Here is a 17,014-nt window from a genome sequence, read left to right on the forward strand (position 1 = left end):
ATGGTGATGGGTTTCCACACGTGTCGCATTCAGGTGATCAAATAAAATCTAGTTACTAGTTGGTTTCTAAAGGCCTGTCACATTTCTTCCTTATTCCCATATCAGAAGAGCAACCTCCACATGTTGCATTCTCCTTTCACACTTGTTTGACAGCCACCACAGCAACTCGTTTTGAGTCCCAACTAAAATTTAGAGGTAGAGTGATAATAAAATATAATTCATTGTTACTTTTAAGGAAGAAATTATAAACATTTTCAGGATTATAGGATAAGAGCAGGGTAATGGGACAAAATAGATAGCTCTTTCAAAGACCCAGCACAGACATGATAAATTGTAAGACGATGAAATATGATAGAAGATAGCTCTAAATGAAATCATGCATTCAGTGAAAAACACAGTCACTCACTGAGTAAATTATGTCAATTGTTAGGTCTAGGGATAGGGATGCAAATGCTCTGGATCAGCTTCTTCTACTTATTTTACTTGAAGAGAAGATCTTAGCTGGACAGTACTTAGACCAGGGGTGTGCAACCTGCAGCTCAATAAGGACTCATGTGCAGCTCCTGACCTTGATTGACCAAACCATTTTTGATGGTAATTAAATGGCTTGTTTCCTTTTTTAAAAAAACTTTTACTAATAACATAGTGTTTGTGAGAAAATATTCTAACAACTTTTTTGCATCAACCTTTAAAATATTGATGTGTCTCTCTCTCCTGTTTTTCATTATTATTGCCATTTAAGTAACAACATTGTGGCTAAGATAGTGTGCTTTTGACTAAATTTAAAAAACGGTTCTTCTGGTTATTAAGGTTACTAACCCCTGACCTAGACTAATCAATCTTGTTGGTTTACAAATAGAACTGGTTCCCTGCAGGTCAGGCGATTTACACCAAGGAGTACAGCCAACGAGGGAGAACTGTATGCGCGTCAAGTAAAGAGCTTTCCTGAGCAATTCGCCACCTTGCTGCCACCTCAAGTGTCTTTCTCCCAATATCTTAAAACCCTCATTTCCTTCAGTTTTTTTTTTAAACTTTATTTTATACTAATGGTTATACTTTTAAGGTAGTGTTTGATGCACAGTACATGCCAAGTTTCACCATGCTTAATAGTACATAGAACTTGGCTCAGTTATACACTTCTATGAATTGTGTTGGGGGCGGGGGGGGGAGGTGGACTTAGGTGACAGGACTGTGTCAATCCTACTTAGTGGCAGAGAGATATGCTTGGGGGCTGGGTAGGAAGGGAGAAAAAAAAGTAAGCGTCATACTTGGATGAGGGAGGAGTAGGCGCCTATTGGAGTTCAGCAGAGTGTTTAGTTTAGTTTAGAGATACAGCACTGAAACAGGCCCTTCAGCCCACCGAGTCTGTGCCGACCATCAACCACCCATTTGTACTAATCCTACACTAATTCCATATTCCTACCACATCCCCACCTGTCCCTATATTTACCTACCACCTACCTATACTAGGGGCAATTGCTAATGGCCAATTCACCTATCAACCTGCAAGTCTTTGGCATGTGGGAGGAAACCGGAGCACCCGGAGGAAACCCACGCAGACACAGGGAGAACTTGCAAACTCCACACAGGCAGGACCCAGAATTTTTTGTTATCTCTTGCCCAACCCCCACCTCACTTGTTTATAATCTGTGACTTTTCTAATATTTGTCAGTTCCGAAGAAGGGTCACTGACCCGAAACGTTAACTCTGCTTCTCTTTCCACAGATGCTGCCAGACCTGCTGAGTGAATCCAGCATTTCTTGTTTTTGACCCAGAATTGAACCCGGGTCGCTGGAGCTGTGAGGCTGTGGTGCTAACCACTGCGCCACTGTGCCACCCCTGTGCTCGTACCAGTGTGGCTAGTAAGGCTGGGGAGACTTGGGATGGGGAAGAGACTAGTCCACAGCAAAGGCCCAGACATGCTTTCATTTTCCCAGCTCTATGGAGAGCCAGGAATCGCTTTGAGATATTTGCTAATCAAAGCAAGCAGTGTTTCCATGCTTGTTGTGGGGACACATTGGTTTCTTGCTACCAGAAGCAAGGTCTGCAAGGGGACGCTCAAGGGAAATTAGGGATGGATAATAAATGGTGGCCTTGCCAGTGGTGCCAACATCCCATGAAGGAATTTTAAAAAAAACTTGGGTTTTGGGCATAACTAGACCAGTCATTGCTTCAGTGGCCTCCAGGACCTCTGTCCAGAAGGAATGGAGGCTCAGCATTGCAAATGAGTGTGCAGGGACATATCTTTGGAGTTACAATTTTAATCACACATCTGCCAGGATCATATAATGTTTCCATATCGGTATTGGGATAAAAGATGGGAGATGAGGGTACTAAGTTGACCTTCTCTCATTCTGTTGCAACTAGAGGCCATGAACGTCAGTAGTCAAACCTCTCAGTCCAGGTCACACTCCCAGAAGCCACATAGGTTTTTGATGCCATCTGATGCAGAGGTCGATAGCATTGAGTGGGGGTGGTGGAGGTCTGCATGTTGTTCTGTGATAACGTGGTCAAGCTACCTTGAACTTTACAGAGGATGGGCAAGGAAAGAGTAAGGTGGGGAGGGGTGGGGGGGAGGCGGCGGCTGGGAAAGTGAGTGTGTCCTGGGTAGCATACCTGATATTAAAGGCTAGGCAACTCCCCAAGATTGTAGCAGATTGCTGTCCACAGCTGTGGTCCCTTGACCTAAACATTCCCTTTCTCGTCACAGCTCAGTTATTCCCCTCTGTTCTGACTGCTTAACTGCCTACTGGTTGGCCAGGGTAGCTTAGTGGTTTAAGGCAAACTTTCAATTCCAAGATACCATAGTTGATTCCCATTCCCTCCCCTCCTTATCCACTCCACACTGAGACATCCAGCTAAAGTTTTGGTAAGGAATCTCTTCCTTGGTGTTGGGAAAGATGAAATGACTGAAATCCATTCCTCTCTTTCTCCCCTTTACGCGTTCTGATTTGTTTGATTTCATCATGTAGGGGGATTCAAGGTAGCTAATAATAGACAACATCTCTACACAGACGTGTGTTAAGCACAGCAGTATTAGATTTGCCATGCCGGGGCGTTTCATTGCATATGAATGGATTGTGCAGGATATCTCCTTGGATCATGATCTGGAATACCTCGACTTTACCACGACTTTCATCTATTGGTTGTTGCCAGCTTCGAATGGCAATCCACTGGGCATTTGTTTTTTTTTATGCTCGCGCTCTCTCTCCTCAATCTGCTCCACTCCTAATGCGCCCCCCGCCCCACCAACCCCCCACAACCTCCCAATTTCTTTAGCCTTTCAGTGATCTTTTCGCATTCCTTACTGCATTGGATTTGTTCTGGTCCACTGGAGCTCTACTTGACCCCGCAACTAGCTTTCCTAATGGCAGAAAAAGGACATTTCGTTCCTTTTAGTTTAATTACAGACACTAAAACGTTAAGAGCTTTCTCAAGTGAAAAATGGATTTAGGTAAGCAAGTGTTCTAATCATCAGCAAATAATTTTAAAAACATCTTTCCTGCACACTCTCCTATGAATGAATTCCTGTATCTTCACTGACCTATATACATTTAGATTCCATTTACACATCATTAGTTCTTATCTATCACATATGCAACACTTCTCTAAACCTTGAAGTTTTAAACACGCTAACTCCTTACTGTATATCTTCCTTTTACAGTTTTATTTCTATAGCTTCCAGGGATAAGGTATGCTCTCAGGAGACTGGTGATTAAGAGAATATCACAAGAATGGGTGAGAAACTGCTGGAAAGAGTAGAAAAATAATGAGCATTTCTTAAAGTAGTTATGATGGAGGCAGGGTACCTCAGTGCTGGGACCACTCCTTTTTCCAAATTTATATAAAAGTGACTTGGATTCCAAACTCAATAAAAAGTAGCCGAATTTACAGATCAAACCAAACTAGGAAGGGCAGTGGAACAGGCAGCTCAGAATGGCAGAATAAATTCAACAAGGAAGATATGCAAGTAGACAGAATAAATACAGAGAATATTTAACAGTGAAATGTTAAGTAGTGTACATAGGAAGACAAAATGCATACGCATGCACTCCATGAATTATGTTGATACAGCCAAGGAAGAAGCTGAAATAAACTGGAGTCTTAGCCAACATCTGTCCCTCAAACAACATCACAAAAAAAATCATATCTCAGTGCTGTTTGTGGGACCTTGCTCAATGCATAATGGCTGCCACATTTTCTTCATTACAGCAGTGACTACACTTCAAAAGTAAAGCTTTGTAAATCATCTTTAGCAATGAAAAGTTCTGTAGAAATACAAGTTCTTTGTTTCTTGTGTATTCAATGATAAACCTGTCCTACCAATGCAGAGCAGCAATTAACAAAGGCAAGAGGATGTTGAACTACATAGCTAGAACAGCAGAACAAAAAGACAAATAAGAGAAGGATCAAACTTCATAGTGCTCTAGGCAGAGTGCACATTAACTGTGGCTTCCAATTCTAGTAGTCAAGCAACAGGAAACATTCAAGCACTGGCTAATTCCCAATGTTAGGGATACGAGTTATGAGAAAAGACTAACAACTTGGGCTTGCCAGCCTGGAAAAGGAGGAGACACAGAGATTCTCTGAGGCATACACGATTGTATGAAATATTACTTTAAATTAAACTGCAGGAGTAGAACTTGGAGACACAAGTTCAAACTGGAAAAGGAAAGAAAGACTTACATTTATTTAACACCTTTCAATGACTTCAGGGTGTCCCCAAATGCTTTACAGCCAATAAAGTATCTTTTTTGAATTAGTCACTATTGCAATGGAAGAAATACAGCAGCCAATTTGCACACAGCAAAGTCCCACAAACAGCAATGTGATAACAACCAGATGATCTGTTAACAGTAGTTAAGCTACAATAGGCCTTCCTCATCCGAACCAACTCATTTCACACAAGAGCTTTTGCAATCAGCAGATAGGAGATTTCATCTAAACAAGATGGACTAGATTTGAAACTAGGTCCCAGAAACAAGAGACGGTATCTAACTCTTTGGACCACCCCATCTCAGCCTAATTCTCAACTTACAAATAATGCTTTGGTTTACGTTATTTCTTAGTACAGCCCCTCAATGTCATAAGTAATAAAATCAGCATTTTTATGCTCATGTCACAACCCGACAGGAAAAAAAACAGAATGAAACTCCCTTCATTCACAACCAAAGATATTTCTTGCCCAATAACCATTTATTTAAACCAGAATTTTATAGCGCCCCATGACTCCTCAAACCCAGCCACCATTTACATGGCTCAACTCAGCAGTATAATGGAATACTCAACACTTGCTTGGTTGGATATAGCCACAAACAAAAAGCTCCACACCGTCCAGGATAGAACAGTTCATTTGTTCAGGACCCCTACCACTGGATTCAGTATTCAACACCTCCGTTACTGCAGATGCAGTGGCGCAGAATTTTGCGATCAGTAGCGAACAAACAATGCTAGCCGTTTATTACACTTACCCACAGATTTCTTAAACGGGTTTTTGCACAGGAACTTGCATTGATTTAGACATCCATTTCAGCATAGTGCCCTCTACGGGGAAGGGGGATGTGAAGAACTTTAAAAAAAAAACGCAGCGAATGGTAGTGACCTGGAAGTCGCTGCCCACAAGGGTGCTGGAAGCAGAGACGATTGATGATTTCAAAAGGAAATTGGATGGGCACTGAGGGAAATAAGCTTGCAGGGCTATGGGGATAGAGTGGGAAAATGGGACTGACTGGATTGCTCTACAGAGAGCCGGCACAGACTCAATGGGCTGAATGGCCTCCTGTGCTGTAACGACTCTGATTCTAAGAAGGCGCGCACCACCTTCTCGGTGAATAGGCAATTGCTACAGCCTTACAAGTGCCAATAGCATCCCACTAACAACTTTTTTTTTTGCATTAAATGGCTGTTTGGCATTGTGCAATACCAGCTCTCTGAAAGAGCTATCCATTTGTATGTTGTCTATATGGACTTCAGTAAAGCCTTTGACAAGGTCCCTCATGGCAGACTGGTACAAAAGGTGAAGTCACACGGGATCAGAGGTGAGCTGGCAAGATGGATACAGAACTGGCTCGGTCATAGAAGACAGAGGGTCGCAGTGGAAGGGTGCTTTTCTGAATGGAGGGCTATGACTAGTGGTGTTCCTCAGGAATCAGTGCTGGGACCTTTGCTGTTTGTAGTATATATAAATGATTTGGAGGAAAATGTAGCTGGTCTGATTAGTAAGTTTGCGGACGACACAAAGGTTGGTGGAGTTGCGGATAGTGATGAGGATTGTCAGAGGATACAGCAGGATATAGATTGGTTGGAGACTTGGGCGGAGAAATGGCAGATGGAGTTTAATCCGGACAAATGTGAGGTAATGCATTTTGGAAGATCTAATACAGGTGGGAAGTATACAGTAAATGGCAGAACCCTTAGGAGTATTGACAGGCAGAGAGATCTGGGCGTACAGGTCCACAGATCACTGAAAGTGGCAACGCAGGTGGATAAGGTAGTCAAGAAGGTATACGGCATGCTTGCCTTCATCGGTGGGGGCATAGAGTATAAAAATTGGCAAGTCATGCTGCAGCTGTACAGAACTTTGGTTAGGCCACACTTGGAATATTGCGTGCAATTCTGGTCGCCACACTACCAGAAGGACGTGGAGGCTTTGGAGAGGGTACAGAAGAGGTTTACCAGGATGTTGCCTGGTCTGGAGGACATTAGCTATGAGGAGAGGTTGGATAAAATAAAATTGTTTTCACTGGAACGACGGAGGTGGAGGGGCGACAAGATAGAGGTTTACAAAGTTATGAGTGGCATGGACAGAGTGGATAGTCAGAAGCTTTTTCCCAGGGTGGAAGAGTCAGTTACTAGGGGACATAGGTTTAAGGTGCGAGGGGCAAAGTTTAGATGGGATGTGCGAGGCAAGTTCTTTACACAGAGGGTGGTGAGTGCCTGGAACCTGCTGCCAGGGGAGGTGGTGGAAGCAGGTATGATAGCGACGTTTAAGAGGCATCTTGACAAATACATGAATAGAAAGGGAATAGAGGGATTCAGTCCCCGGAAGTGCATAAGGTTTTAGTTTAGACAGGCATCAAGATCGGCGCAGGCTTGGAGGGCCGAATGGCCTGTTCCTGTGCTGCACGGTTCTTTGTTCTTATTTGATCCCATGCCCCAGTCTTTCCACTTGTAGTTTTAAATTTTTCTTCAATATTTGTCACCATCCTTTTTAAAAACTATTAAATGATTTGGCTAACATCAGTGTTTCTGATTGTGAATTCCAAACCTTAACACTTATTCCATGTAACTAATTTTTTTCTACCTTTTTGGTGGCAATCTTGCACTTAGCCATCTAGTATCCAGCACTCTGAAGAGTGGAAATTGATTTTCCCTAATTTATGTTATCAAAAAAAATCTCGAATTTGAATATCTCCATCACTAACTGGTACCATCTAAAAATTACACAATTTGCTGCATTGATATTGGGTTTTAATACTGATCTTCAGTCCTTAAACATTTTATAATTCTTTAATTACTGGTTGTAACATATGTCACACAAGCTTAAACCTCAAACGGAATCAAACGTTTTTCCTTTTGTAGCAGGTATGATAATTATTTATGTTCAAGTGTTATACTCACCACTGGAATACAATGCGTCACTCCATCACCACTGTCTATCACTGTGCCCGTTAGTGTGCGTTCTCCCACCTGCCGTGAGGTCCAGGAAGCAGCTAAGGCTAGGACAGCCTGCAATTTGAAAATGAATCCTAAAAAATTACAGTTATTATATATAATACAATTTTTCCCCCATTTCTTTCAGTAGTAATTTAGGAACTATATAAAACATAATTCTGCCATGCTTTATTTAATTCTAAAAGTGCTACATTAAAAAAAAACACACCTTGTACTGAATTGTCTAATAATCCTGAAAGACTTGAATTTATATTGCCCCATTCACAACCTCAGCAAGGCCCAAGACACGTCGCAATAAACAAATAAAAAAAATTTCTTTCATGGGATGTGCGCATCCCTAATTGCCCTTGACAACTGAGTATCTTGCTGGGCCATTTCAGAGGCAAATTAAGAGTCAACCACATAGCTGTGCCAGACCAGGTAGGTCAGACCAGGTAAGGACAACAGATTTCCTTCTTTAAAGGACATTAGTGAACCAGATGGGTTTTTATAACAATGATAGTTCATGGCACCATTACTGAGACTAGCTTTCAATTCCAGACTTTTTCTTTTATCAACTAATTACATTTAAATCCCACCAGCTGCCGTGGTAGGATTTGAACCCGTGTCCCCAGAGCATTAGCCTGGGCCTCTGAATTACTAGTTCAGTGACATCACCAGTACACCTCCATCTCTCCCAAATACAGCCCCTGTTTTATAGACAAATGCAACAGGTAATTTGCACACAGTGAAGTCCAACAAACAATAATTAAGCAAATGGCCATTTAGTTGGTTTTTGGCAGTGTTGGTTGAGAGATGAATGTTGGCCAGGGCAAAAGAACTTCTTTGTCATTTTTCATAAAAGGCCACAGGATCTTTTTATCCATCTGAATGGACAGACCAGGCCTTGGTTTCACATTTTGTTGAAAAGGCAGGCGTAGCAGGGAAATTTCTGCATCATTCTGTCCTGTTGGCAGCCTGGGAGGAGGCATTTTGAATATAACTTTTCCTCCTGTGACACCATGACGTTTTGCCCAATATACCTGCACTGGGAATGGTGATCAATAGATTTTCTCTGCTGGTCAGTGAAGGAAAATTTATACAGAAAATGCCCACCTGCCAGCTGCATGTATTAAACAAGGGTGCCAAACAGCTCCCCCCGTCAATCTTGATTACAATTAGGATTATGGGACAACTCAGAATAACATACTTCGTCACAATGACTCCATGAAATCAATTGAAGTATATAAATCTGTCTGAGACCTGTTGCAGATGTCTCTCTGGAATCACTGCGACCCAACCAAAGAAGATATTTTTATTTTTCAAGGAATTGCATACCTTTTTTTAATGGATCTCCTGACTGAATGGATAATTAATTTATTTCTTTCATGTTAGTTGTGGCTAATATTTCTAGCTTAAGTAATGGATGCTACGGTTTTAGACTAGAAAATTTGACTCAGCTAGTTCAAAACTTTTAATTTAAATATGGTCAAGAACATATTCCTCAAACATTTTTAATGATCCTCAGACAATAACAAGAGGAAACAGTAATTAATTTTCTTAGTATATTTTACTAATTCATAACTAACCTATTTTCAGGGTAAAACATTTTATAATTTCATTAAATATCTTGTGAATAATGCATAAGGTGAGTCACTCACAAAGCAATATCACACATGCAATCTGACATTTAGCATGGGTTCTCTATTTTCAGCATGTTCACGAAATGTTGTAAATATTAATTCAGTAATTATGGCATACATAGAATTTACAGCATTGCGACAGGCCATTCGACCCAACTGGACTATGCTGGTGTATATGCTCCAAACAAGCATCCTCCCTCAGCTCTTCATCTAACCCCATCAACATACTCGCCTGGACAATTCTCCCCTCATCTGTTCATGTTGCTGCCCCTTTAATGCATTTCAGCTATTTGTCTCAAATACATCATGTGTTAGCAAGTTTCACAGTCTAATCACTCTCTGGGTAAGCACAAGACCAAATTTTAAAACCTTGTGCACTCATTTTAAGACGCTGGCAAGTGCCAGTTCAAAGTCCTATCTAACAACATTTTTTTCTAAAATACATTATTAAGAGTATTCTCTAACACAAAAATTGCATGGAAAAATCTACGAAATTAGAAAGATGGGGGAGTACATATTGTGTGTCACTGCACCAGAATGCAGCATTTCCATGGTTACAGGAGAAATTATTAAACTGGGTAAAGGAACATTTCTGCTTTCTGCTCTCTTCATTCCGAACACTCAGATCAAGGACTAAAAATTAGGAATCTCTGGTAAAGTTGAAGGTCACTCAAAGCAAGAAGGGCGGCACAGTGGCGCAGTGGTTAGCACCGCACCTTCACAGCTCCAGGGACCCGGGTTCGATTCCAGGTACTGCCTGTGTGGAGTTTGCAAGTTCTCCCTGTGTCTGCGTGGGTTTTCTCCGGGTGCTCCGGTTTCCTCCCACAAGCCAAAAGACTTGCAGGTTGATAGGTAAATTGGCCATTATAAATTGTCACTAGTGTAGGTAGGTAGGTGGTAGGGAAATATAGGGACAGGTGGGGATGTTTGGTAGCAATATGGGATTAGTGTAGGATTAGTATAAATGGGTGGTTGATGTTCGGCACAGACTCGGTGGGCCGAAGGGCCTGTTTCAGTGCTGTATCTCTAATCTAATCAAACTTAACAGCAGCTAGATCATACTTATTGTAGTTCTTAAATTCCCCACCCCAACATTCAAACTAACCTAAATGTAAGCTTAATCTTTCATACACAACCCTGTAAAAGAATTCTGCCGAGCTCCATTTTGAACCAATGCAGTTTCCATGGTTTCTATTTTAAACAAAGAAAATAAAAAGCCTTCCGGTGCGATATCTTTGCTGTCATGCCCCTCTTCCACTCTTCAGTTATTTCAAAGAATTTACCTCTATTTTAGCAAGTGTGGGGTACAGGAGTTACCATCCTTCAAAACAGAATATCCAGTGTCAGGAGTGAGGGAAGTCAAGCACAAGAGAGAAAAGGGGGGGGGGGGTGGGGGTGGAATGGGATTTTTCAACTACAATCCAAGCAGTTCCTTCTTTATTTTTTCCAATATATCAGTTTCAGCAGAATGCTCACAAATTGTAGCAGTGTATGAAAACAGTCCCTTCCATTATTCGGAAACAAGTCTGGCTTACAATAATAATTTATACAATGTGCCAAGTACTGAAGAGCAATCCTTTACTGTACGATCTCTATGAATTTTTGTAGGCTTGCTTCAGTGACATTGATTGAACGAGTGCCATAACTCTAAATTTGAAGACAGGTTGATGTGAATTTGCATAATCCAAGAATTCAATTTAGCCTGACAAAGTTCATTCACTAACTTCTGTAACAATCATTGGAGAGAAAAAAAACTGCCACCTGATCTGCACAAGGCGGATTTGACTGAATAGTTGAAGGACATATTCTAACACAAATGTACCTCTCAATTTGTATCAGTTTTTTTCCCCTTTATTTTGCCTAAGCAATCAAGTTTTCACTAGGCACTGACAAGTTTAAAGAAAAACACACACACTGACATCCCTGAGAACTTGCCGGCAAGCTGCTCCAAAGCTTCTGCCAATGCTGCATGGTTTCCAAATATCAAGAGATGAGAGAAATTCGAACAAGGAAAGCATTCCAATTGGTCAGTCATTCTCTGTGACCTTGTCCTTTCAACACCTTCTCTTTGGTTAACTCTTGCCCCACCCCCACTTTATTTATTTAAAACCTATTACATTTCTAGCCTTTGCCAGTTCTGATGAAAGGTCACAGACCTGCTTCTCTCTCCAAAGACGCTGCCAGACGTGCTGAGTATTTCCAGCATTTCTTGTTTTTATTTCAGATTTCCAGCATCTGCAATATTTTGCTTTTATTATTACATTCCAATTCTCTCCTCCCCCAATTACACTGTCAAGATTAAGAATTTGCTGCGTGGGAAAACTCTAGGCTGGAGCCTATATTGCTACAATAACACATTCTGCCACTGCATTTCTCAAATGCCAAGTAACTTCTCCCATTTGCAAGCTCTTTACCTGGACTGCAATGTAAAGCCCTGGGACATTAAAGGACTCAAACATGATTTCTGCGAGGTATTCTCGATTCTCTGGTGTGTTGAGAGGTGGTTCTGTCTGCAACAAAAAGTAACAATTTTACAAACAAGACCAAATGCTTTCAATGAATGAAAATTTTGTTGCTTTCATCTCTTCAAAAATGAAATACATGCCCACTCCAAAATCTGCAACAGGTACCTGTCCCTCTTTTGACGACTCCACATTTATTCCTTCATCCATTAATATGCTTAACCTCATTATTTCCTCTGACCTCGGATAGAAGTCCCACGTTTCTTTCACTGCTGAAGTTGCCTTCAAAAGCCACTTTCCTTTTTTGAGCCAAGCAATTTTCTTTTCTACAACTGATTTCCATAAACCCCAAGTCCCTCCAAGATTCACACGTTTCTCACATGTTTGGGAAGGCTCTTCCAACACATTTCTTGCACTTATGAACAAAGAAAAAGCCAAAGCTTCAAAAAGCTCCTCTGAATGTGACTCTTTCATTCCTTCTAAACTCCACGGACACTGTTGCACATACTCCTGTTCCTGCCTACATCTCCACTGTGTTGAATCAAAGGCCAACTAATTTTTTCCCCACAGTTCAAAACTGGAGCTTCTTACTTTCTTCTTCTCCCAAAATATTAAGAATTAATGGGCGGCGCAGTGGTTAGCACCGCAGCCTCACAGCTCCAGAGACCCAGGTTCGATTCTGGGTACTGCCTGTGCGGAGTCTCCCTGTGTCTGCGTGGGTTTTCGCCGGGTGCTCCGGTTTCCTGCCACAGCCAAAGACTTGCAGGTGATAGGTAAATTGGCCATTGTAAATTGCCCCCAGTGTAGGTAGGTGATAGGGAATATGGGATTACTGTAGGGTTAGTATAAAAGGGTGGTTGTTGGTCGGCACAGACTCGGTGGGCCGAAGGGCCTGTTTCAGTGCTGTATCTCTAAATAAAAATGTTTTTAATAACAACCTGCTTTTGTATAGCAAAACGTCCTGAGGAGCTTAAAGGAGTATTAACAAAACTAAATGCTGAGCCACATAAGACAAATCGCCAAAAGGTCAAAGAGGTAGTTTTTAATGAAGGGTTTTAAAAGGAGAGAGTTGTAAAGAGGCTGAGAGGTTTAAGGAGGGAATTCCGGAACTTGGGGTCTAGGCAGCTGAAGGCACGGCCAGTAATGATAGAGCAGCGAAAATCAGGGGTGGGCAACAGGCCAGAATTGGAGGAGTGCAGAAATCAGAGGGTTGGACGGCTGCAACTTAGGTGTAAATTAATCACGAAGAGCCAATGTGGTTGACTCTTACATGCCCTCTGAAATGGCCTAGCAAGCCACTCAGTTGTATCCAACTGCTACAAAGTAAATAAAAAGGAATGAAACCGGACGGATCACCCAGCGTCGACCCAAGCACTGGAAACGACAACAGCAAACCCAGCCCTGTCGACCCAGCAAAATCCTCCTTACGAACATCTGGGGGCTTGTGCCAAAGTTGAGAGAGCTGTCCCACAGACTAGTCAAGCAACAGCCTGACATTGTCTGTAAGGTACGATTCCGTGTGTATGACTATGTCCCAGACACTACCATCACCATCCCCGGGTATGTCCTGTCCCACTGGGAGGACAGAGTCACCAGAGGTGGCGGCACAGTGGTATACAGTATACAGTAGGGAGGGAGTTGCCCTGGGAATCCTTAACATCGACTCTGGACCCCATGAAGTCTCATCGCATCAGGTCAAACATGGACAAGGAAACCTCCTGCTGATTACCACCTACCGCCCTCCCTCAGCTGATGAGTCAGTACTCCTCCATGTTGAACAGCACTTGGAGGAAACACGGAGGGTGGCAAGGCACAGAATGTACTCTGGGTGGGGTACTTCAATGTCCATCACCAGGAGTGGCTCGGTAGCACCACTACTGTCCGAGCTGGCCGAGTCCTAAAGGACATAGCTGCTAGACTGGGTATGTGGCAGGTGGTGAGGGAACCAACAAGGGGGAAAGACATACTTGACCTTGTCCTCACCAATCTGCCTGCAGCAGATGCATCTGTCCATGACAGTATTGGTAGGAGTGACCACTGCACAGTCGTTGTGGAGACTAAGTCTCGTCTTCACATTGAGGATACCGTCCATCGTGTTGTGTGGCAGTACCACCATGCTAAATGGGATAGATTTCGAACAGATCCAGCAATGCAAAACTGGGCATCCATGAGGCGCTGTGGGCCATCAGCAGCAGCAGAATTGTACTCAACCACAATCTGTAACCTCATGGCCTGGCATATCCCCCACTCTATCATTACCATCAAGCCAGGAGACCAACCCTGGTTCAACGAAGAGTGCAGGAGAGCATGCCAGGAGCAGCACCAGGCATACCTCAAAATGAGGTGTCAACATGGTGAAGCTACAACACAGGACTATCTGCGTGCCAAACTGCGTAAGCAGCATGCAATAGACAGAGCTAAGTGATTCCATAACCAACGGATCAGATCTAAGCTCTACAGTCCTGCCACATCCAGTCATGAATGGTGGTGGACAATTAAACAACTAACTGGAGGAGATGGCTCCACAAATATCCCCATCCTCAATGATGGGGGAGCCCAGCACATCAGTGTGAAAGATAAGGCTGAAGCATTTGCAACAATCTTCAGCCAGAAGTACCGAGTTGATGATCCATCTCGGCCTCCTCCTGAAGTCCCCAGCATCACAGATGCCAGATTTAAGCCAATTCGATTCACTCCGCATGATATCAACAAACGACTGAAGGCACTGGATGCTGCAAAGGCTATGGGCCCTGACAATACTCAGGCAATAGTACTGAAGACCTGTGCTCCTGAACATGCCACGCCCCCAGCCAAGCTACAAGACTGGCATCTATCCGGCAATGTGGAAAATTGCCCAGGTATGTCTTGTACACAAAAAGCAGGACAAGTCCAACCCAGCCAATTACCACCCCATCAGTATACTGTCAATCATCAGAAAAGTGATGGAAGGTGTCATCAACAGTGCCATCAAGCGGCACTTGCTTAGCAATAACCTGCTCAGTGACGCTCAGTTTGGGTTCCGCCAGGGCCATTCAGCTCCTGACCTCATTACAGCCTTGGTTCAAACATGGACAAAAGAGCTGAACTCAAGAGGTGAGGTGAGAGTGACTGCCCTTGCCATCAGGGCAGCATTTGACAGAGTATGGCATCAAGGTGCCCGAGCAAAACTGAGGTCAATGGGAATCGGGGGAAAACCCTCCGCTGGTTGGAGTCATACCTAGCACAAAGGAAGATGGTTGTGGTTGTTGGAGGTCAATCATCTGAGCTCCAGAACATCACTGCAGGAGTTCCTCAGGGTAGTGTACTAGGCCCAACCATCTTCAGCTGCTTCATCAATGACCTTCCTACAATCATAAGGTCAGAAGTGGGGATGTTCGCTAATGATTGCACAATGGTCAGCACCTCAGATACTGAAGCAGTCAGTGTAAAAATGCAGCAAAACTTGGACAATATCCAGGCTTGGACTGATAAGTGGAAAGCAACATTTCCGCCACACAAGTGCCAGGCAATGACCATCTCCAACAAGAGAGAATCTAACCATCTCCCCTTGACATTCAATGGCATTACCATCGCTGAATCACTATCAACATCCTAGGGGCTACCATTGACCAGAAACTGAACTGGACCAGCAATATAAGTACTGTGGCTACAAGAGCAGGTCAGAGGCTAGGAATCCTGTGGCGAGTAACTCACCTCCTGACTCCCCAAAGCCTGTCCACCATCTACAAGGCACAAGTCAGAGGAGTGTGATGGAATACTCTCCACTTGCCTGGATGGGTGCAGCTCCAACAGCACTCAAGAAGCTCGACACCATCCAGGACAAAGCAGCCCGCTTGATTGGCACACCATCTACAAACATTCACTCCCTCCATCACCGACGCACAGTGGCAGCAGTGTGTACCATCTACAAGGTGCACTGCAGCAATGCACCAAGGCTCCTTAGACAGCACTTTCCAAACCCACGACCTCTACCAACTAGAAGGACAAGGGCAGAAAATGCATGGGAACACCACCTGCAAGTTCCCCTCCAAGTCACACACCATCTTGACTTGGAACTAGATCACCGTTCCTTCACTGTCGCGGGGTCAAAATCCTGGAACTCCCTTCCGAGGTGTACTGTGGGTGTACCTACCCCACATGGACTGCAGCTGTTCAAGAAGGCAGCTCACCACCACCTTCTCAAGGCAATTAGGGATGGGCAATAAATGCTGGCCTGGCCAGCGACGCCCACATCCCATAAATGACTAAAAACTCCAGATTCATCTGATCTTTCCTCCTTAACCTCTGAATGAACCTAGACCTTTCCCTTTCATTACTCACTCAATTTAAAGGAAAATTCACATTTTTCATCACTGGGACTAAAGCAGAGAATACTGAAAATATAAAAGAGCCATAATCATCTGCAAAGACAAAGAACAGTGCAACATTTCAAGTCCAATTCTTCAGTCAGAGCTGCCTTTTCTCTAAAGATACTTACAGTCCCATGGGCATCCAAGTGTCCATTCTTCATGTGCTGAGTTAAACAGATTATTGAATCATGAAAGGGTATTACAATTCAGCCCATTCCTGTCCTCGCCGAAGGTTGATCCAATGTGCGGCACGAACTGCTGAACAGCGTTAAATAGCAATAGTGTTTTTTTTCAGGTTTGCACTTGCTGCTGTTCAATATTCAGTGTATTAACACCTAATCTGTACTAATGCTTTGTCTTTCAACACACCATTAACATATTGTTGGCCTTTGCTCCGTGACCTTTTGGTCAGCTATGTGGCCTGGTCCAATCTCGACCTCCTTTGTTATCTCTTGCCCCACCCCCACCTCACCTACTTATAACCTGTGACTTTTCTAATATTTGTCAGTTCTGAAGAAGGGTCACTGACCCGAAACGTTAACTCTGCTTCTCTTTTCACAGATGCTGCCAGACCTGCTGAGTGGTTCCAGCATTTCTTGTTTTTATTTCAGATTTCCAGCATCCGCAGTATTTTGCTTTTATTTTAGCGTTAAATAGCAAACCTGGTTCATTTTACCCCGTCCCTTCCCTCAGCCTAGAGTAGAGCCAGCTATAGATCCCCATCAAAATTAGCTATTTCAGCACAGATTGGCAGTTAAATCTGGGACCTTCTGATCTGTATGTCATAAGTGCCTTCACCAATTAGACTGTCAGGGTAGCTAATTTATTCTGTAGTGAAGTTTATCAAGACATTTAAAATTGCTTCAAATTAAGACTAGCTAATCAAGTCGGGAAAATTTCTAATCAC

At 43.1% G+C, this 17,014-nt stretch overlaps 1 protein-coding gene across 1 annotated transcript in view; it reads right to left on the reverse strand.

The window, feature by feature from the left end:
• Positions 1-3,275: 3,275 nt before the first annotated feature.
• LOC137381013 (actin-related protein 3B-like) overlaps positions 3,276-17,014 on the reverse strand; it is a 64,895-nt gene continuing 51,156 nt past the window's right edge. The window contains exons 5-8 of the mRNA XM_068053418.1: positions 11,711-11,806; positions 7,621-7,728; positions 3,638-3,749; positions 3,276-3,364 (exon numbers count right to left, since the gene is read on the reverse strand). Coding sequence (XP_067909519.1) covers positions 3,276-3,364; positions 3,638-3,749; positions 7,621-7,728; positions 11,711-11,806 — 405 coding nt within the window. The remainder of the gene's footprint in view (positions 3,365-3,637; positions 3,750-7,620; positions 7,729-11,710; positions 11,807-17,014) is intronic.

This window comes from Heterodontus francisci, chromosome 2 (assembly GCF_036365525.1).
Source record: "Heterodontus francisci isolate sHetFra1 chromosome 2, sHetFra1.hap1, whole genome shotgun sequence".
Classification (NCBI taxonomy): Eukaryota; Metazoa; Chordata; class Chondrichthyes; order Heterodontiformes; family Heterodontidae; genus Heterodontus; species Heterodontus francisci.